The sequence below is a fragment of the Sarcophilus harrisii genome, chromosome 2, assembly GCF_902635505.1.
Source record: "Sarcophilus harrisii chromosome 2, mSarHar1.11, whole genome shotgun sequence".
NCBI lineage: Eukaryota > Metazoa > Chordata > Mammalia > Dasyuromorphia > Dasyuridae > Sarcophilus > Sarcophilus harrisii.
This window is the reverse complement of record NC_045427.1, coordinates 18617923-18640714: the sequence shown is the minus strand read 5'-3', so window position 1 is coordinate 18640714 and position 22792 is coordinate 18617923. Positions and strand designations below refer to the sequence as shown.

The 22792-nt window shown below is 42.5% G+C and overlaps 1 protein-coding gene across 3 annotated transcripts; it reads right to left on the bottom strand.

Moving 5' to 3' along the window:
- Positions 1 to 2417: 2417 nt before the first annotated feature.
- Positions 2418 to 21185, bottom strand: LOC100934400 (lithostathine-1-alpha-like). 3 transcript variants are annotated; one of them, XM_031949678.1, is made up of 3 exons: positions 20825 to 21103; positions 19959 to 20070; positions 2418 to 2491 (listed from the first exon to the last, which is right to left on the bottom strand). In XM_031949678.1, the coding sequence occupies exons 1-3, from the start codon at positions 21086 to 21088 to the stop codon at positions 2424 to 2426; spliced, it is 444 nt and encodes a 147-aa protein (XP_031805538.1). In that variant the 5' UTR covers positions 21089 to 21103; the 3' UTR covers positions 2418 to 2423. The 3 variants fall into 3 exon arrangements, with proteins under 3 accessions (XP_031805538.1, XP_031805539.1, XP_031805537.1); XM_031949679.1 differs by lacking the exon at positions 2418 to 2491 and adding an exon at positions 2966 to 3015 and having other exon boundaries at positions 20063 to 20070; positions 20825 to 21185; XM_031949677.1 differs by lacking the exon at positions 2418 to 2491 and adding an exon at positions 18895 to 19531.
- Between the last annotated feature and the right edge of the window lie 1607 nt (positions 21186 to 22792).

Here is a 22792-nt window from a genome sequence, read left to right as displayed (position 1 = left end):
ACATGTAGTATTCCATTAAAATTCTTATATATACGGTGTTTAAGCCGCTCTGGTGAAAGATATACTCAATTTTCAGTTCTTTTGGAATTGCAGTTGGAGGTGCTACAAATAGTTTTATATATGAGGAATTCCTTTTCCTCTTTTTGATCTGGGATACAGCTCCAGCAGTATTTTCTTCAGTTCCTAGGATATAATTTGGGCCAACCTCTTTCCAGCACTAAGTTCCAATTTGCTCTCTGAATGCTTAGGATCATTGGACCACATACTGACAATGGTTCACTACATCCCTCCAACACATCTTTTCCTGTCATTTAACCATTCTGAAAGGTGTGAGATGGTACCTTAGTGTTATTTTAATTTGTGTTTCTCTATTTATTGGTGTTTACAGCATTTTTAGGACTGAAGTAAGCTAGCGTCTTCATCACAATTATGCAACATCTTTGATCATATATCAGTTTTAGAATGACGTATATAATTGACTTCTTTTTATATAATTTGAGCGGGGCCCTGTCAGGGCGTCTTGGGAGGTCAGAGACAAGGAGAATGTGATCTTTTTGCTGGAGGTGAAGGGGGCCACTGAGGATATGAAGGAGCAATTGGACGAGAATCTGACCAGTGCCTCTGCCTCTCACTCTACAAATTGCTCTCATCTCTGTTCTTGTCAAAACATACCACAGAAAGTGGGTGGGACCATTCTTTAACTCAAGCATATAATGGCTACAGTATTGTCCAATTGCTATTTAGCCTCACGTGCTTGAGACCTCAGTGTAACCACTCAAGAGCTTCAGCCCATTTCATGGAATCATGGAATCTCACCTACTCTTTCTGAAATTGAATATGGATAACACTTTGAGATGCTGCGTCTTGTATGTTGTTCTATATTACACTGGCTCCCAGTAAGAAGTCCGTACTTGCAGGTGAGACTATACTATTTGCTGTTTTAACTATTATTATCTGGAGCTTGGGAAAATGCCAGACCGTTTATTTGTTTTCTTGGTTAGCTGGTGAATGATAGACCTAGTTCTCTGAAGATGTGTGTTGGTCTCAACAACTCTGGAAATTCCTGCTTTTGTATTTTTACCCACAGGTAATAAACCTGTATTCAGAAAATGTGTGAAAATGCTAAAAAAGGAACCTCTTCTTTTCAGGGATAACAACAACTTGGAATATATTTTTTGATATAAGGAGAGGCAGGAAAAAAATCTGCCTGGAAGAGGCTGGAATGAAATAGGACACCAGGAGAGTGATACATGCCTCAAGGGCATGAGAAACATTGGAAGAGTAAATCCAGCTAGGATCTTAGAATATCAGGAAGATAAACTCAATGTATAATGTGATCAGTACACTTCTGAGGGGAGGTCCTGCCTCTACAATCAGCTTTTCCATATGCTTCATTCAATCTGATATGCACAGAGATGTAAGAAGATCATGAAACTTTCAAGATTTGATGACATTGAAATTCTCCAGAAGGGTAAAGTTTTGTCATGAAGTGAAACTCATAACACCTGGGTGGGGAGGGGGCAAACAGGCCAGGGACTTCCAAAGCACCAAACACTGGAGCAGGAATCTATGATTTGATGGCTTACATCACAGGATGAACAGGAAAAGCCCCATAAGGAGAACCCCAAAAAGTGCACTATGTAAATAATACTTGACCTCAGCAGACTGTGGGATATTCTAAGTTGAAATGAAATGGGAATGTGGACTTATTGCCTGTGAAATCCAAAGATCTGTGGTGTTAAAAATATCCTTGAATCCAAGCATCTCTAAAATTGGGGTTCTTTCCACAATGTTGGAATGAGGGAAGTTTTTATGAACCGTTAAGCATCATCATGCATAAAAATCTGTGAATCATCAAAATAATTCAGTGGTTCAGATCAAAAGGAAGTTTATTCAAAGACACAAAACAATATGTGGAGTCTCTAAAAGAGCTATGGATAAAGACAATGACATTTGGAAACAATATAAAGGAGAACACTCCCTGAGTCATACCTACAAGGAGTGCACATAGAGAATTCCTGTTTTTTCTCTTCCTAAAATAGAGGCAAAAGGACAATTTCATCCATTCAGAGTTAACAGTTTTCAATTTCAAAGTGAGCCAGGTTTTGTTCTTCATTGTTCTTGGCTTTCATCGCTGATTTTACCTGCAATGTTTGTGAAAAGGGTTAGCTTGATCTTCATTTTGAGTATTGTGACCATTTATGTTCAGGTTGCCTGTCCTTCGATATTTGTGGTCCTATGTAGAGCCCAATGCACTAGGTGAGGTGTGGAGAGTGGGTGAGATACTGAGGGACTAGTAGAATAGTTGATAGAAATTAAAATGGGAAAAGAGATCTACGAGGCAGAGATTATAGCCGTGACATCCTTGTTTGAGCCTTCCCCAAGACAACAGAATTCCAATTTTTTCTCCTGTCTTCTCTCCTTTAAGCTTTGAACTTGCAGAGGTAGAGATTCTTCTTCTGACAAGGTTCATCTTTCCACCTCTGGAATCCTGCAGAGGTGTGGTCCAGTTGAGGGACAGGTTAGGACATGACATGCCCAGTCTGATGACTGTACCTTCCTGGTCACAGGGTCTCCACTCATTCAAGATTGTCCTTGAGGTCCCAAGAAAAAAAGGAGAGTGAAGATAGGAAAAGGAGGGAAGAAGAAGCCAAGAAAGGAGGGAAACAGAACAAGAGGAAGAGGAGGAAAAAGGAAAGAAAACTAGGATAGAAGAAGTTTGGGAATGGGAGAAGAGATGAAAAAAGATGACAAAGTTAGGAAAGAAAGAAAAGGTGAAAAGGCAGAAGAGTGCAAAGAGAGAGAGGTCCCTTTCATATTCTTGGAAGGAGGTGCTCCCATTCCCCCAGGCTTTTAGACAGCACAAGAAGAGGATGCTCCATGCTTCTGGCAGAGGAAGGGTTAAGACTCTCACCAGACTCAGGAGTCAGGCTCACACAATAGTTGGGTTTGGAACTCTGGAGCCACTTCTCCCAGGCCTAGTAGAGGTAAAGGGCGTTGCTGCTCCATCTCCACCACCTGCGAGTTGGGGAAGGGATTGGGAAGAAGTGGTTGGGGAACAGGGGGTGAGGACGCCTTCAGCTCTTTGTAACTCCTTTATAATAAACAGAACAATTGCATCTTTATTTAGCCCAGACCTACCAGGCAGGCTCATTCTGTTCCTAAATCTTTCTAGTGCAGGGCCCCGACTGCTGCTGCTGCTGCTGCGGTGGACCGGCACCGGCTGTTCACCACCATGTTCTGCCTACCATGTGCTGTCTGGGAGACCCAGGCAGAGCCCCACCCTCCTCCTCTGCCAGAAAACTCGCAGCTCCTGCTGAGGTCATTCTCCTGCTGACTCTGGTCCCAGGCCCCTGCCTGAGCTACAGGGGCTCTTGGGGGAAGTCTGAGGGGCACCGAATCTCTTGGACTGTTTCACTCAAACCACAAGATCTCCTTATTGGGACCATGAATATGCTCTCCCATTAGTGAGGGGCCGAGAAGGGCCTGGGAAGGATGAGAATTAAGAACAGATCATACAAGAGTCGCTCATTGCAAAGAGGCAGGAACTTTGAGAAACAGACACATGGGTTGCTGGTCTAAGGGCACAGGAGATGCAATCCTCAGCCCTGGAGACCTTGCAGACCCTTCTCCCTGCCCCTCACCTCCTGCCCCCTGGATTTCTCCTATTCTTCCTGAAGCTTCTGCTCTTTTAGGGTCTCAGACCCTCAGAACTAGTAGAATCCTCCTCCCCCATCAGCCTACACACACACTGTTGTTTCCCTTTCTCAGGACTGAACAGGGACAGGCCCACGATCGCCACCATTGGGGAGTCGTGGGAATAAATCGAACTGGGCTCGGCAACCCCGTTCTCCATGATCATGTGGTAGCCACAAAAAGGCAGCCTCAACCTCAGTGAGCAAGGAGGCCATTGGCCAAAGTGGCCCTGGCACGCAGCTGTGGAAGGAGGGGCACGGTAAGTGAAAATGTGGTGAGAGCTGAGGGAGGAGAGCTCTGGGAGGCCTCAGGGAGGTGGTCAATGAAGAAGAAGAGGCTAAGGGACTGTAGTGTAAGGGATGCTTTGGGGCTGGGGTTTTGTGGGAAGTAGATCTAAAACACCAAAGGGAGAGCTCTGGGTCACCTGAAGGAAGGTCTGGGTGACAGGTGAGGCAAAGGACTCAAAATTACTGGCCCAAGGGACATGGGATAGGAAAGACCCCCACCCTTCTCAGGGCCCTCTCAGAATAACCTCGGCAGTGTTCGGAGTCTGGACCCAATACTCCATACTTAGTAGATACGTCAGAGCTGACCCTGAGGCAGGAGCTCCTGGCAGAGGGGTGCAGGGGCCTTGCTGGCCTGGGGAGGAGGCAGCTGGGAGGGCTGGGGACACTAGTCTTTAGACCTACAGGATATAACACCTTGCTGCAGGTGCTCTGCTGTCCAGCTGCCCTTTCCTCTTACTGTACCCAAGCCCTGTTCTAGGCCAGGTCGGTAGTCAGAGGGCCCTGGGGACCACCTTGTGTCAGGCGGGGGCAGCAGGCCGGGAGGGAGCAGCCCTGAGAGGCGGGACATCGCTGTGGCAGCGTCATCTGAAGTCCTGGGGAGGAACAGAGAAACCTTGATCTTCTGCCCAGGCCCGAGGAGGAAGGACACAGGATATGTGGCTGAGCCCAGGCTTGCTGCTAGTCTCTCATTCTCCCAGGCTGAGCTGGGCTTGTTTTCTTTCTACCCTCTTCTCCTCTTCCTCGGGGTCTCAGGAGATAATTCTGGGTGCAGAACAGAATCTGGGATGGTCAAGTGGTGTGTTGGGATCTCAAGGGCAGGACTGGTCCCAGAATACTGTCTGTTGCAGTTGGTGTAATGGATGTCCAGAAGAGGACAAAACTTTTATAGAGATGATGGTGCAGATGTTAGGAGAGGAGTCTGAGGGAGGACTTGGCAGGAACTGGAGACGGAGGGAGGATCAGGCTGGTGCAGTTCTGGAGTGCCTGGCTGGTTCAGGCAGATGGACTCCTGGCACCTCATACGGCTAGAATATATGACTGGCTCCTGTCAGCTGTGCCATGTTCCCTGTAAGGCCCTTGATGATGTTTATCATTGAGAAGAGGGAAAAGCGGATTAGGTGAGCCTTCAGGTTTGGATGGAAAAAACCAAGTTCCGGGAAAGTTGTAGCGTTAGAGACTTTGGCCTTGGAGAAGAAGGGAAATTCCAGTCAGTGAACCAGAGGGGACTTGACTAGATCTTCTAACTTCCTATTAATTACTGAAATTCCCCAGACAAGAAAGATTTTCAGTCTCTTGGGAAGAGCCTCTCATTCTCTAGAGTGGATTTGGGGTCCTTGATACAATCAATGGAGAACAGAGTTCTCTGTGACGCCTCAAAGAGATGAGATGTAAAAGCCAAGACAGTGAGACTCAGATCGAAAAGAACATGAGGTGAGGAAGGACATATTTCTCTGAGCCTCAACTAATTATGAAATCAGATAGTTAGCTCAGTTTGTGGTCCTGTATATTGGGAGTACGTGATACTGTGTTTTGATGACTAGAAAAGGTTTCTTTTGATTGGGCAGGGCAGGAGGTAACCAGGCTGGGTGAGAGCTCAAGTGGCACTCTGGGCAGGGTGGTGCATTCTCTGTAAATTGTTGCAACTCCATGCTGTGAGGAATTTACAGGAGGTTTCACAGCGGTATTAATACTCACTATGGGTGCAAGCCAGTAGATCAACCCAGGCTAGTTATAAGACATCCCAACACAAACTAAAGGTAAAAAGTGAACCTGACATCAGTATGGGGTTGCAATACTAATGCAAAATATTACTGACCGATATAGTATATATATGAAGAAACAGGACCTCACGCCTAAAAAGTAGTCAACTTTTTTAAAAGGAAATGAGTAAGAAGACAAGAGAACTATTATGATGGTTTTGCGATGAATGAGAAGGAACAGATTTCAGACCCTGAGGGGACTAAAAGCAAATTTTCTTCAGATGAAGCCCCAAAGATGGTATAACCTGTTCGCCATCACACAAGGCTCTCCTAGAAATTAGTATATAAAAGGCTGAAGAAAAATGGGAAAGGAAATGAAAACTTTGCAAGAGAGTTTTGGAAAAACATGGTCATAATAGATTTGGTAAAATGGAAAAAACACCTCCATGACAAACAGAATTGTGAAATGGAAAAAAAATTCTGAATATCATTTAAAAACTGAATTGAATACGCGTAAACAAGCCAATAATGAATGAATGATGCATGAATAAATAAATACACAAAACGAAAAAAAATTATGCTTTAAAAACAGACAAAAAAAAATAAAATAGAAAATAATTGGACCGACTGAGCCTTAAAATAAATGATGGAAAATGGTACTTAAAATGGGAACTGAACAAATGAAAATGTATGACTCAATGACACATCCAGGAACCAGTCAAGCAAAACCAAAAAAAATGGAAAAATAGAAAAATGTAAAATTCTTACTTTGAGCTCAGCCTAGAAAATAAGTCAGGAGGAAGTCTATATTTGGATTCCTGAAAACATGATGAAAAAGGCTGAATATATTTTTTCAAATTAATCAAAAGAAATTATCTAATTGAATCAATGAAATAATAATGAAAATTACAACATGAAGGGCCCAAAATCAAAACTCCAAGAATATCATGTGAATTTTGAACTATTATTTAAGTCAAAAATATATAAGCAGTCAGAAAATAATTAAATATTGAGAACACAATATATTAGGATCTGCAAAAGTTGAGATGGAATCTAGTATTCAAAAATGAAAAGACTTAAGATGCTAAAATTATTTGATAAACGACATCTTGAAGAAGAATGGGCATTTAATGTGATAATTCATTTTATTTCAATTAAGAAAGACCAGGCTAAAGAAAAGTTTAACTTCCAAATATTTAGAACAAAAGCGCAAGGTAAAAGAACTCTTGAGAACTGTATTTCTGTTAATAGATTATGTATAAAAGTGCATGTATAATTTTGAATTTTACTGTTATAATATAAAAGGATCTAAAGGGTGAAAATTGCTTACCAAAAGCAAGGAAAATGGAGTTAAAATGAGAGAATTATATACGAAGAGGCAAAGGAAATCTATTATATTGAGAGAAAGAAGGAGGGATGAACATTGGCACGATACTCTGTAATTGGCTCAAAGAAAATATTAGATACATTGGTTTGACTTCTCTATGAAAGTGGGAGAAAGCAAGGAGAATAGAGTTAAATTGAAGGGAAAATATTGGGAAAGGTGTAAAGGGAGGGATTCTGAAGGGAAAAGTTCTAAGGGAGGGACTGCTTGAGGCAGTGGTATATAAGCTAAATACTGAGGAGGAAGGAAAATGGAAAAGGAAGAGAAAAATATAATAGAATAAGATGGCGGGAAATACAGAACTGTAGTTTTGCTGTAAAAAATGTGAATGGTGAACTCCATGAAGTGGAAGCAGATAGCGGTGGTTAAAAACCAGAGGCCATCTGCACCCAGAAGAACTATGGGAACTGAGGTGGATCACAAAGCATTTTTCACTCTTTCTGTTATTGTTTCTTGCATTTTGTTTCCTTCTCAGGTTTCTTTCTAGATCTGATTTTTTCTTGGCATCAAGATAACTGTATGGATGTATACATATTTGGATTTAAAATACATTTTTACATGATAGAATACTACCTCCTATGTAGGGAAGTTTAAGGAAGGAGGAAAATTTGGAACAGAAGTTTGCAAGGGTCAGTGTTGAAAATTACGCACATGTAAATAAAAGCTATAATAAAAAAGAAAGAAAAATAAGTATTTAAATATATATTTAAATTTTTCCAATTTAGACACCATTACTAAGTTGTACTTTCAGAAAAATTTATCTGTTTTCAAATATTGAAGTCAAGTAATAAATTACTTTATAAATGTCAAAAAAAAAAGAAAATTGAATACATAGCCCCAAATCTCAACTCAGGTGGAGACTTTTTAATACTTCATATACTTCTGATTCCAACCACTTCTTGAAAATTTAAAATGTGAATTTAAAATACATTTAGCTGGGACTGTGGCAGTGGAAATTGGTTTGATTTCCACAAATTCACAACTTTGACCACACAATATGCCAGGTATCAGTGGGTGATTGTTTTGGATTATCCTCAGTAGACTGGTCAATTCAACATCCAGGTCTAACCTACAATATAGTTCCCAGAAGAGCCCAGAATGTGACCCATCCTAAGGTCACTAGCACTATCTGGCTTGGGTCACTGGGTATAACCAAGCAGCATGTTGACAAGCGCACAATATTGTAATAACCTGCTGCTGGGTCTGCTTGTCTATACCTTCTTCCTACTTCAGTCTCTCCTCCATTTAACCACAAATGGAAAAAAAAAAAAGATCTTTCCATGTCAAATTCCTTCTTATAAATTTGGGTGGAGGGCTATAGCCTCCAAAATCAAATATAAAATTTTCTGTTAGAAGACTTTCCTGTTCTGAGAAGAGCGAAGGCAGACCATTTCATCTGTTAGTGGAGCAATATCTACTAGATGTGAAACAAACCAGGTGGGAATACCATGATGACGTCCTAAGAGATATTCTTGGCTTGTACCTTTGGAAGCTCGAATTATTCATCAATCATGGTCCTAATTTCACCATTCCCCACACGAGGATACCCCTCTGTAAGTTTGTCCTTGCTTAGGTTGAAACCAGTCCAGTTTCTAGAGAGAAAACTCAGCAGTTGACTTTTGGACATAAAAAAATATCTCTTCCCCTTTATGAATGAGCTCTTCATTGTGTTCTTATTGCTGCTATTTCTATGTGGGGGAGAATTTTCCCCAGATAAAGATGAAAATGTTTCCTTGCTCCTCTTCTTCCTATGTGGTCTCTTCAAAGGTCTTTCTTCTACTAGTAATTATGCAAGAGCACATAAGGTTTTAGTGAATATAGACTCATAAAACACATGGAATCATAGATTTCCTTCTTTAGGGGACCTGCCCTAAAATTGGGGTGTGCTTCCAACATCACACTTGGGTGATAGAAGACCTATTCAGAAAGATGGCAGTCATCTTCTCAACTCAGCTGGAGACCCTCAGCATCTGTCCCATGGCCCAAAACAAGTGGTCTCCAAACTCTATGCATATTCTCTGGCTGAGCTCCATGTCTGGAAGTCTCTCCCTCCTGCTTCCCTCTCCTGTCTTCCTTATCTAACTTCAAATCCCAGATAAAATCCCACATTCTGCATCTAGCATTTCCTGATGTCATTTCATTCTAATCTCTTATTTGGTTTATGTCATTTCTTTATAAATTGCTTCTCCATTTTAATTTTCATTAAGCAACACCCCTTACCACGTTAGACTATGGACATGAGGGGCTCCCTCTTTGTAATTTTTGGTGGCATGAGTGGGTATGTGGTTCTTGAAATATTTTCTTTGACTTGGTACCAGTGAGGAAACTCATACTGGGGAGCACAGCTGTCTTCCTTACACTATTTTTTACATCCTGCCAACACTGCCTACTTTAAAACAAGTTTAATGGATGGCTTCTGAGGCCCATCATATTCTGAAAAAAATGGTTCTTGAGCATGGTTGGGCTCCCTTTCAAGAGATCAGGGATTGGACTCAATTTCAGTAGTTCAAATACACAACTCCAGGTCACATCTGGAGGAAACTTCAACATCTCTGAGTTCCCCCAGCATCTACCATGGACTTACTTGCCACATTTTGAGCTACATAGAAATAAAAAATAGGAGAGGTGGATAGGGACAAAAAGTCATCATTGCAAGCTCCCAGGGACCTTACTTAGGTGTTAATGTCCACACCGTCTTTCACTCTGAAGAGTGACTCTCCCAACAAAGTCTCAAAGCAAAAGTGGTAAGTAAACAGATATGGAGGGGCTGCTCCTCCATAATCTTATTACTTTTACTGGGAAGGAATAAAGAAATATTCTAAAAATGATGAACACACACATACATATATAATATATATGTGTGTATATATACACATATATAGTATATAAGTATGTGTATATACATATTATATATTTGTGTGTGTGTGTGTGTGTGTGTGTGTGTGTGGGATATTCTAAGGGGTATGTGATGAACATGCTTCTGTGGTTTAAACAGTGATCATCCTTGAGACTTCATTCTCTGAAGATGATGGTTGCTCCTTTTTTCCACAACTCTGGACATCTTTGCTGTGATGATTCTTTCCTGCAGGTAATACATCTCTGCTCAGTAAATGTGGCCAAAGACTGAAGAAGGGCCTTAGACTTTTAGAGGCAGGGACATACCATCTTTTATATGGGGAGAGGTAGAAATATGCTCCCTGTCACTGTGGGGGACTGGCATGAGGCAGGGGACCAGGACAATGGGATAACAGAATGCATTGCCTCATTCTAAGGCTAAATCCAAATTGGGCTTAGAATATCAAGAGGTCAAACTGAAAGTGTAACTTAATGCATAAACTGCTGGCTAGCAGAGAACCTGCCTCAACAATCAGCTTTTCCACGTGGTCCTTCCAACATGACATGTACAGAGATTGAGAAGAGAATAAAAACTCCAGATGCGTCAAACCCAGAGGCCTCCAGTAGGACGAAGTTGGGAGGGTTAAGAAAGATGGCATAAAGCCAAATACTAGGGGCTCTTTATGGGTCAAACAGGCCAGGGACTTCACGGATGCAGACACTCAGACTCTGGGACAGAAGCCCAAAAGTTTCTATGGCAACCGCAGGCTCAAATGAAGGAGATCTCAGGGACAACAGGGATTAGAACACATGGAGAGAAGGCCAAAAAGTGAATTTTGTAAAGAAAGATCCATGAAAGAGACCAGTATCACTTGAATTTAAATAAGGTGATGGGTCCTGCCTCTCTAACACTTACTTCAGGGAAAGATTACCTGACTAGATGTGAAATCCAAAGACAGAGAGGTTCAAGTCCTCCTAACTGTGATGCTGGGAATGTCTCTCACCCCCACTTTCCCCATCACTAAAATTGGAGATGGAATTAAAGATGGAAATGAGCAATGTTTTTTATAAACCATGAAGCAGCATCATGCTTAAAAACCAGTGAGTCTTTAAATAAGTTTCAAAGAGGATCGGAATTGACCTTTTATTCAAAGACACATAACCATTTGAAATGTCTACAACAGAACTATCCACAAACAGCACCATGGGAAGGATGCTGAAGAAGAGCTTCCCTGAGTCATTTGTTTATGAGAAGAAGATCACAAGAGCCACAGTCTACCATTTCCCGCTTGAAAAAGCGAAATTCCTCTAAAATCTAAGGTTGGATTTCAAATTTCAAGGGGGACATTTTTGTCTTGAATGATCTCTTTGACTCCTTGGTTAAGAACTCTCACATTCACAGATTTCTGAAAGAAACTTAAACTGGAACTTTTCCACTTTTTAACAACAGTATGACCATTTATATTCAGGTTCTGAATCAACTTTGAGTACTTATTGAGGTAACAGAAGAAATAAAAAGCACATGGGCAGGTAGCACTTAGTGCAGTGGAGGGAAGAACAGAAACAGGAGAAGTGGCAAGAGTGGTCAGATAACAGAAAGGAGGGTGGTGCTGGTGAGGAAGGATGATGAAAAGAAGATGCTCTAGGAGGGCGGAGAGATTATGGCCACGGCCCTCCTCACTGTGCTTGGATGGAAGCAGCCGAATTCCAAGCTCTTCTTCTGTCTGCTCCCCTTTAAGCTCTGAACTTGCAGAGGTAGAGGTTCTTCTTCTGACAAGCTTCATTTTCCGCTACAGGTCTGTGGAGATGGTCTAGGTTTAAGTTGAGGACAGCTTAGAACGTAATTTACTCTGGTGATTATGGCTTCCCATGCAGGTCTCCTCATTCAAGATAGTTCTTGAGGTAACAAAAAGAAAGGAGAATGAAGATAGGAGAATGAGGGAAGTAGAAGACAAGGAAGGAGGGAAGGAGAACAAGAGGAAGAGGAGGAAAAAGGAAAGAAAGCTACGATGGAAGAAGGTTTGAGATAGGAAAAGATGAAAGGAGATGATGATAGGGAGAGAAAAAGGTAGAGGAGGGCAAGAGGAGAGAGTCATTCTATTCTGGAGGAACCCCCATCCCCAGGCTTTCAGACAGTCCAAGGAGAACAGGATGCTCCTGTGTGGCTGGCAAGAGGAGGTTGGAGCTCACCAGGTTCAGGAGTCAGGCTCACACAATGGATTGGGTTTGCTGTTCGTTGGAAATACTGTCCCAGGCCTGGTAGAGGTGAGACATTATCCATCCACCTGCGATTCTGGGGACAGGATCAGGGAAGGGGGCAGTTGGGAAAGAGTGGGACACCCCACCTACCTCTTTTATATAACTCCTTATAATAAACAGGCCAACTGCACCTTTATTCTTAGACCTCCCAAACTGGACTCATTCTGTTCCCTAAGTCACTGGTGCTGTATTTGGCTGCTAACTTCTGTCGTGGAGCAGCGCACCAGCCTGTTCTACCCCATCGTTCTCTAGGGAGATGACAAATTACCCTCCTTCCTCTGCCAGAAAACCTTCTCTGTCTCCTGCCAGTCACTCTGCAGGCAGCCCAGGCTTTCTCTGAGGGTCTCTTAGGGAGACTTGGGCCCAGGTTGCTGGGCTGTTCCCCTATACGGGTTCCTTATTGTGACCCTTGTCTCCATGAGGGTGGTGACTGAAATCCCATCTGGGGATACAGGAACTCCATGAGAGGGCAGAAAAAAATTCCCATGGGGCAAAGGGATGGGCGATATAGTGGACTCAGTGGGGGATAAGTGAGTAATAAAATGCTGGGGTGGAAAGTACAGACTCCCTCTGGCCCAGGACCCAGTGCGGGCTACTCCCAGGACCCTCCCAGGTTCTCCTCTTTTCCTCACTTGGCACCTGAATTCAGTGGCACTAAGTCCTGGATCCAAGAACTATGAACCACCTCCCCATCAAGCCCCACACACAATTGTTCCCCCTTCTCTCCAAGTACTCGGACAGGGACAGGCCTTTGGTCATACCTTGTTGGGGGTCCAGTGGGCGATCAGACTGGGCTCGAAGAACAGATTTCAGATGAAGCCCCAAAAGGTGGTATAACCTATTCGCCATCACACAAGGCTCTCCTAGAAGAAATTAAAAGGATATTAAAAGAGAGCTAGAAGAAAAATGGGGAAAGGAAATGAAAACTTTGCAAGAGAGTTTGGAAAAGGCATACAATTCATGAAAAATAGATTTGATAAAATGGAAAAAGAAAACAACTCCATGACAAACAGAATTTGTGAAATGGAAAAAAATTCTATAGAACAAAACAACTCATTTAAAAACTGAATTGAGAAAATAAGCAAATAAACAAATAAATAAATGAATGAATGAATGCATGAATAAATAAAATACACCAAAACAAAAAAAATGAGCACAAAAAAACAAACAAAAAAGTAAAAATAAAAACTCAATTGGACAAATACAAAAAGAACTAAAAATATAAGTAAATGAAGAAAACAATTCACTAAAAATCAGAACTGAACAAATGAAAATGCATGACTCAATGAGACATCAAGAATCAGTCAAGCAAAACCAAAAAAAAAAAATGGAAAAAATGGAAAAATGTAAAATTCATACTTGGGAAAACAACTGACCTAGAAAATAGATCTAGGAGAGACAATCTAAGCATTTTTGGATTCCCTGAAAACCATGATGAAAAAAAGAGCCTAGACACTACTTTTCAGGAAATCATCAAATTGAATTGCTCTGATGTCATAGAATCAGAAAGTAAAATAGCCATTGAAAGAATTCACCAAACACCTCCTGAACGAGACCCCAAAATCAAAACTCCAAGGAATATCATGGCTAAATTTCAGAACTATTGGCCCAAGTCAAAAATACTATAAGCAGTCAGAAAAAACAATTCAAATATTGAGGAGCCACAATAAGGATAACCCAGGATCTAGCAGCTTCCACTTTAAAGGATCGAAGGGCCTGGAATCTGATATTCCAAAAGACAAAGGAACTTAGAATGCAGCCAAGAATAAACTACCCCGATAAACTGAGCATTTTCTTCCAGAGAAGAAGATGGGAATTCAATGAAAAAGGTGAATTCCATTTATTTCTGATGAAAAGACCAGAGCTAAACAAAAAGTTTAACTTCCAAATATTGGACTCAAGAGAAACATAAAAAAGGTAAAAAGAACACTTGAGAACTGTATTTCTGTTATGGGCATACATAAAGAGTGCATGTATAATTTGATTTTACTGTTATAATATAAAAATGGAACTAAAGGTGGAAAGGGAATTGTACCAAAACAAGGGAAAAGTGGAGTTAAAATGAGGGAAATTATATCTCACGAAGAGGCAAAGGAAATCTATTATATTTGAGAGAAAGAAGGGAGGGGGATGAACATTGTGTGATTCTCACTCTCATCAGATTTGGCTCAAAGAGAAAATATTAGACACATTTGGTTTACAGAAAAACTTCTCTCACCTTATTGAAAGTGGGAGGGGAAAGCAAAAAGGGAAGGAATAGGTTAAATTGAAGGGGAAACAGAAATAGTAGGGGAAAGATAAAAAAGGGAGAGGGATTCTGAAGGGGAAGGGATTCTAAACAGGTAGGGCTGCTTGAGGCAAGTGGTGCTCATAAGCTAAATACTGGGGAGGAGGGGAAATGGAAAAGGAAAGAGAAAAATATAATCTGGAGATAATAAGATGGCAGGAAATACAGAACTTGTAGTTTTAACTGTAAATGTGAATGGGGTGAACTCTCCCATGAAGTGGAAGCAGATAGCAGAGTGGATTAAAAACCAGAAAAGAGCCATCTACACCCAGAGAGAGAACAATGGGAACTGAGTATGGATGACAACATAGTGTTTTCACTCTTTCTGTTATTGTTTGCTTGCATTTTTGTTTTCCTTCTCAGGTTTTTTTTCTAGATCTGATTTTTCTTGTGCATCAAGATAACTGTATGGATATGTATACGTATATTGGATTTTAAAATACATTTTTACATGTATTAGAATATCTCCTATCTAGGGGAGAGGTTGGGGGGAAGGAGGGGAAAATTTGGAACAGAAGTTTTACAAGGGTCAGTGTTGAAAAATTACCCATGCATATGTAAATAAAAAGCTATAATAAAAAGAAAGAAAAATAGTATTTCTAAAATATTAATATTTTAGAATTTTTCAATTTTAGAAACCATTACTAAGTTGTGCTTTCAGAGGAAAAAAGAAGTTATCACAGTTTTCAATTAATAAGAATCCAAAGTAATAAATTACTTTATAAATGTCAAAAAAAGAAAATTGAATACATAGCCCCAAATCTCAACTCAGGTGGAGACTTTCAGCATCATCTACTTCATGTCTACTTCTGATTCCCAACTCCCTTCTTTTTAGAAAATTTAAAATGTGTTCCCTTTAGCAGGACTTGGGCAATTGGAAATTGGTTTGATTTCCACAAATTCACAACTTTGGACCACCCTGACAAGCCCTTGGAGTATCCAGTGGGTGATTTATTTTGGATTATCCCCAATAGACCATGATCTAATTTAAACATCCAGGTCTACCTTACAATCCAGTTCCCAGAAGAGCCCAGAATGTGACCCATCCTGAGGTCACTGGCACCATCCCTGCTTTTGTTCTGGTCACTAGACATAACCAGCTAGCATGTTGACAACTGGCCCGCAATATTGTAATAACCTGCTGCTGGGTCTGCCTGTCTATACCTTCTCTCCTCCATTTAACTACAAATGTTTAAAAAAAAAGGTATTTCCATGTCAAATTCCTTCTTATAAATTTCGGTGGAGGGCTATAGCCTCCAAAATCAAATATAAAATTCTCTCTTAGAAGACTTTCCTGTTCTGAGAAGAGCAAAGGCAGACCATTTCATCTGTTAGTGGAGCAATATCTACTAGATGTGAAACAAACCAGGTGGGAATACCATGATGACGTCACTAAGAGATATTCTTGGCCTTGTACCTTTGGAAGCTCGAATTAATCATCAATCATGGTCCTAATTTCACCATTCCCGGCCCACGAGGATACCCCTCTGTAATTTTGTCCTTGCTTAGGTTGAAACCAGTCCAGTTTCTAGAGAGAAAACTCAGCAGTTGACTTTTGGACATAAAAAATATCTCTTCCCCTTTATGAATGAGCTCTTCATTGTGTTCTAATTGCTGCTATGTCTAAGAGGGGGAGAATTTTCCCCAGATAAAGATGAAAACATTTCCTTGCTCCTCTTCTTACTATGTGGTCTCTTCAAAGGTCTTCCTTCTACTAGTATTTATTCAAGAGCACATAAGTTAAGGTTTTAGTGAATATAGACTCATAAAACACATGGAATCATAGATTTCCTTCTTTAGGGGACCTGCCCTAAAATTGGGGTGTGCTTCCAACATCACACTTGGGTGATAGAAGACCTATTCAGAAAGATGGCAGTCATCTTCTCAACTCAGCTGGAGACCCTCAGCATCTGTCCCATGGCCCAAAACAAGTGGTCTCCAAACTCTATGCATATTCTCTGGCTGAGCTCCATGTCTGGAAGTCTCTCCCTCCTGCTTCCCTCTCCTGTCTTCCTTATCTAACTTCAAATCCCAGATAAAATCCCACATTCTGCATCTAGCATTTCCTGATGTCATTTCATTCTAATGACTCCCCTTGGTTGGTTTATCTCCAATTCATTCTTTATATAAATTGCTTCTCCATTTTAATTTTCATTAAGCAACACCCCCTTACACCACATTAGACTATGGGTTCCTTTAGAAGGGGCTCCCCTCTTTGTATTTTTGGTGGCATAATGATGGTATATTGTGGGTTCTTAAGAAATACATTTTCTTGACTTGAGTACCAGGTGAGGAAACTCATACTGGGGAGCACAGCTGTCTTCCTTACACTATTTTTTACATCCTGCCAACACTGCCTACTTTAAAACAAGTTTAATGGATGGCTTCTGAGGCCCATCATATTCTGAAAAAAATGGTTCTTGAGACTAACTGGTGGGCTCCCTTTCAAGAGATCAGGGATTGGACTCAATTTCAGTAGTTCAAATACACAACTCCAGGTCACATCTGGAGGAAACTTCAACATCTCTGAGTTCCCCCAGCATCTACCATGGACTTACTTGCCACATTTTGAGCTACATAGAAATAAAAAATAGGAGAGGTGGATAGGGACATAAAGTCATAAGAAAGTAGCTATTGCAAGCTCCCAGGGACCTTACTTAGGTGTTAATGTCCACACCATCTCTCACTCTGAAGAGTGACTCTCCCAACAAAGTCTCAAAGCAAAAGTGGTAAGTAAACAGATATGGGGGGGGCTGCTCCTCCATAATCTTATTACTTTTACTGGGAAGGAATAAAGAAATATTCTAAAAATAATGAACACACACACATACATATATAATATATATGTGTGTATATATACACATATATATGTATATAAGTATGTGTATATACATATTATATTTGTGTGTGTGTGTGTGTGTGTGTGTGTGTGTGTGTGTAACTGGGATATTCTACTGAGGTATGATAAGACATTGCCTTCCTGGCATGGGATTTAAACAAGGTGATCATCCTTGAGACTTCATTCTCTGAAGATGATGGTTGCTCCTTTTTTCCACAACTCTGGACATCTTTGCTGTGATGATTCTTTCCTGCAGGTAATACATCTCTGCTCAGTAAATGTGGCCAAAGATTGAAGAAGGGCCTTAGACTTTTAGAGGCAGGGACATACCATCTCTGATATGGGGAGAGGCAGAAATATGCTCCCTGCCACTGTGGGGGACTGGCATGAGGCAGGGGACCAGGACAATGGGACCCAACTTAAGTGCATTTGCCTCATTCTGAGACTAAATCCAGGTGGAAGCTTAGAATATCAAGAGGTCAAACTGAAAGTGTAACTTAATGCATAAACTGCTTCTTCTTAGAGGAGAACCTGCCTCAACAATCAGCTTTTCCACGTGGTCCTTCCAACATGACATGTACAGAGATTGAGAAGAGAATAAAAACTCCAGATGCGTCAAACCCAGAGGCTTCAGTAGGTCGAAGTTGGGAAGACCAAGAAAAGATGGCATAAAGCCAAATACAAGACTCTTTATGGGTCAAGCAGAAGAAATGCTGAATAAATATACTTCTTTTCTTGAATGATTGAACGAATTGTCTGAAGATGTGTGTTGGTCTCAACAACTCTGGATTTTTCTCCTGTGATGATTCTTACCCACTGGCAAGACTCAGTAAATCTACCAAAAGGCTAAAAAAGAACCTGCTATGTTCAGGGATAATTGCAACTTGGAAAAGATTTTTGATATGAGAAGAGGCAGAAAAAAGGTCCATGGAAGAGGCTGGCATGAAATAGGGCACCAGGAGAGTCATACATACCTCAAGGGCATGAGAATCATTGGAAACCTAAATCCAGGGGGGATCTTAGAATATCAGGAAGACAAACTCAATGTGTAACTTAATCACTACACTTCTGAGGGGAGTTCCTGCCCCCACAATCAGTTTTTCCATATGCTTCATTCAACCTAATATGCACACAGATGTAAGAAGACCATGAAACTTTCAAGGATGATGATGTTAGAATATCCCAGGATAGAAAAACATACAAGGCCAAACAAAGGTGCCATAAAGTAAAACTCATGACTCCTTGGGGGCCAAATATGGCAGGGGCTTTCAAAGTACCAGACATTGGGGCAGGAACCCAAAAATTTGATGGCAATGGCAGTCTAAACATGAAGGATATCTTACAATCAACAAGGAGAGCAAATAAAAAGAGAAGCCAAAAAAGTGCACTTTGGAAATGATATTTGATCTCACTAGACTATGGGATATTCTAAACTTAAATGAAATGAGAATGTGAAATTCAAAGATCTGTGATGTTGAAAGTTTCCTTGACTCTAAGCATCTCTAAAATTGAAGTTCTTTCAAACAATGTTATGAGAGAAATAATTTATAAACCATGAAACATCATCATGCTTAAAAACCTGTGGCTCTTCAAAATAATTCAGAGGATCAGATTAAAAAGAACTTTATTGAAAGACACAAAATTACATGTGCAGTCTACAACAGAGATATCTGTAAAGACAATGACATTTTGAAAGAACCTGAAGTAGAATTCTCCTTCAGTCATAGTCCTAAGGCGTCCATGTGGAGAATTCCTGTCTTCTATCTTTGATACTTTCATACTTTGAGAGTTAGCTTATTTTCAATTTCAAATAATCATATTTGTTTTTTCTTCAATGACCTTCTTGACTCGTTGCTGAAGAATTTTCACCTTACCAATGTTTGTCAAAAGAGTTATCCTTCATCTCTTCTACTTTTAAAAAATATTGTGACCATTTATGTTCAGGTTGCCTGTCAACCTAGGGCTTATTGTAGTCTATAACATAAAAGGTTCCAAGGCACTGAGTGAGGTGCTTAAAGAGCGTTGGTGGATATTAAAGGGGGTGTAGATGGTTGGTGTGAGGAAGTCAGAAGGGAAGATGTTCTGGGAGAGCAGAGAGATTATGGCCATGGCCGTCCTTGGCTGACTATGGCTCCAAGACAAGAGAATTCCAATTCTTTCTTCTGTTTTATCCCCTTTATGCTTTGAACTTGCAGAGGAACAGGTTCGCCTTCTGACAAGGTTCATCTTTCCACCTCTGGAATCCTGCGGAGAGATGTCCAGGTTCAACTGAGGGACAGGTTAGGGCAGGACACGCCCAGTCTGAGAACTGCGGCTTCTTGGCCACAGGGTTTCCACTCATTCAGGATTGTTCTTGAGGTCCCAAGAAGAAAGGAGAATGAAGATAGGAAAAGGAGGGAAAGAGAAGACAAGGAAGGAGGGAGGCTGAAGAAGACAAAGAGGAGCAAAAAGGAAAGCTAAGATGGAAGAAGGGTGGGAATTGAAGAAGAGATGAAAGAAGATGATAAATTATGGGAAAAGAAAAGAAAAAAGTCACAAAGAGGGGAGGGCAAGAGAGAGGAGAAAAGTCACTCTCATATTCTTGGAAGGAGGTGCCCTGATTCCTCCTAGGCTCTCAGACAGCACCAGGAGAAGAGAAGGGTCTTGCAGAGATGGAAGGGGTGGAGCTCACCAGACTCAGGAGTCAGGCTCACACAGTAGTTGGGATCGGTCCTCCCTGGGAAGCCCTTCTCCCAGGCCTGGTAGAGGTAAAGGGCATTGCTGCTCCATTTCCACCTGCGATTCTGGGGGAGAGGATTGGGAAGGGAGTGGTTAGGGAACAGTGAGACACCCCTTCAAGCACCTGCCTCTTTTATATAATAACTCCTTATAATAAACAGACCAATTGCATCTTTATTTAGCCCAGACCTCCCAAACCATTCTGTTCCCTAAATCTTTCTGGTGCTGGAACCCCGCCTGCTGCTGCTGCTGCTGCCATTGGATAGCACCAACCTGTTCTACCCCATCACGTTCTCTCTGGGAGACCCAGGCAGAGCCCACCCTCCCTCCCTCTGCCAGAAAACCTCCCCTGGCTTCTGCCAGTCATGCTCCTGCCTGGCTCTGGCCCAGGCCCTGCCCTGAGCTCCCTGACCCTCTTGGTGAGTCCGAGTCACAGATCTCTTGGACTGTTCCTCAAATGGACCCTGGTCTCCATTAGTGTGGGGCCTGAGAAGGGCCCTCTGGGAGATGACAAGAATTAACAGATCACACAAGAGTTGCTCATTGCAAGAACAGGCAGAGACACGGAAGAGAACCTGTGGGTTGCTGAGTCCCCAGGAGCACTGGGAGAGATGCAATCCTCCTCCAGCTCTGGAGACCTTGCAGACTCTTCTCCTCCTGCCCTCTGGATTTCTCCTATCCTTCCTCATGCTTCTGCTCTTTTAGGATCTTGAACCCTCAGAACTCGTAGGATCTTCCTCCCCCATAAGCCCCCCACGCACACACACTGTTGTTCCCCTTCCCTCCAGGACTCGGACAGGGACGGGTCCTCAGTCATACCTTGTTGGGGTCGTGCAGACCGATCCAGACTGGGCTCTGACCAACCCCATTCTCCACGATCATGGTGGCCACAAAGGCGGCCTCAGCCTCGTTGAGCAGGGAGCCCAGGTGGCCCGAGGGGTAGCCCTGGCACAGCAGCTGGGGAGGGAGGGAGCAGGGCCAGTAAATGTGTGGGGTCGGGAGCAAAGGAGACAGGAGAAGGTTCCAGGGAGCCTCAGGGCACAGGGTGGTCAATAGATAAAGAGAAGAGGCTAAAGGGACCATGGTGAAATGGCTATGGGGCACAGGGGTTACTTTTGTGGGAAATGGGAGATCCATAAAATGCCAAAAAAGGAGAGCAAAGTTCTGGAGTCACCTGGAAGGGAAGGTCTGGGTGACAGGTGAGGCAAAGGACTCAAAATTACTGGCCCAAGGGACATGGGATAGGAAAGACCCCCACCCTTCTCAGGGCCCTCTCAGAATAACCTCGGCAGTGTTCGGAGTCTGGACCCAATACTCCATACTTAGTAGATACGTCAGAGCTGACCCTGAGGCAGGAGCTCCTGGCAGAGGGGTGCAGGGGCCTTGCTGGCCTGGGGAGGAGGCAGCTGGGAGGGCTGGGGACACTAGTCTTTAGACCTACAGGATATAACACCTTGCTGCAGGTGCTCTGCTGTCCAGCTGCCCTTTCCTCTTACTGTACCCAAGCCCTGTTCTAGGCCAGGTCGGTAGTCAGAGGGCCCTGGGGACCACCTTGTGTCAGGCGGGGGCAGCAGGCCGGGAGGGAGCAGCCCTGAGAGGCGGGACATCGCTGTGGCAGCGTCATCTGAAGTCCTGGGGAGGAACAGAGAAACCTTGATCTTCTGCCCAGGCCCGAGGAGGAAGGACACAGGATATGTGGCTGAGCCCAGGCTTGCTGCTAGTCTCTCATTCTCCCAGGCTGAGCTGGGCTTGTTTTCTTTCTACCCTCTTCTCCTCTTCCTCGGGGTCTCAGGAGATAATTCTGGGTGCAGAACAGAATCTGGGATGGTCAAGTGGTGTGTTGGGATCTCAAGGGCAGGACTGGTCCCAGAATACTGTCTGTTGCAGTTGGTGTAATGGATGTCCAGAAGAGGACAAAACTTTTATAGAGATGATGGTGCAGATGTTAGGAGAGGAGTCTGAGGGAGGACTTGGCAGGAACTGGAGACGGAGGGAGGATCAGGCTGGTGCAGTTCTGGAGTGCCTGGCTGGTTCAGGCAGATGGACTCCTGGCACCTCATACGGCTAGAATATATGACTGGCTCCTGTCAGCTGTGCCATGTTCCCTGTAAGGCCCTTGATGATGTTTATCATTGAGAAGAGGGAAAAGCGGATTAGGTGAGCCTTCAGGTTTGGATGGAAAAAACCAAGTTCCGGGAAAGTTGTAGCGTTAGAGACTTTGGCCTTGGAGAAGAAGGGAAATTCCAGTCAGTGAACCAGAGGGGACTTGACTAGATCTTCTAACTTCCTATTAATTACTGAAATTCCCCAGACAAGAAAGATTTTCAGTCTCTTGGGAAGAGCCTCTCATTCTCTAGAGTGGATTTGGGGTCCTTGATACAATCAATGGAGAACAGAGTTCTCTGTGACGCCTCAAAGAGATGAGATGTAAAAGCCAAGACAGTGAGACTCAGATCGAAAAGAACATGAGGTGAGGAAGGACATATTTCTCTGAGCCTCAACTAATTATGAAATCAGATAGTTAGCTCAGTTTGTGGTCCTGTATATTGGGAGTACGTGATACTGTGTTTTGATGACTAGAAAAGGTTTCTTTTGATTGGGCAGGGCAGGAGGTAACCAGGCTGGGTGAGAGCTCAAGTGGCACTCTGGGCAGGGTGGTGCATTCTCTGTAAATTGTTGCAACTCCATGCTGTGAGGAATTTACAGGAGGTTTCACAGCGGTATTAATACTCACTATGGGTGCAAGCCAGTAGATCAACCCAGGCTAGTTATAAGACATCCCAACAC

What these genes read in the sequence shown, in the direction of transcription:
- LOC100934400 (XM_031949678.1), bottom strand. Translation starts at nt 21,088, where the DNA reads ATGGTCCCTTTAGCCTCTTCTCTTTATCTATTGACCACCCTGTGCCCT. An exon ending in GTCTGCACGACCCCAACAAG is followed by an intron (nt 20,071 to 20,824) that starts GTATGACTGAGG and finishes CCTCTCCCCCAG; the next exon opens with AATCGCAGGTGGAAATGGAG. An exon ending in GAGCCTGACTCCTGAGTCTG is followed by an intron (nt 2,492 to 19,958) that starts GTGAGCTCCACC and finishes ACACCTCTGCAG; the next exon opens with GATTCCAGAGGTGGAAAGAT.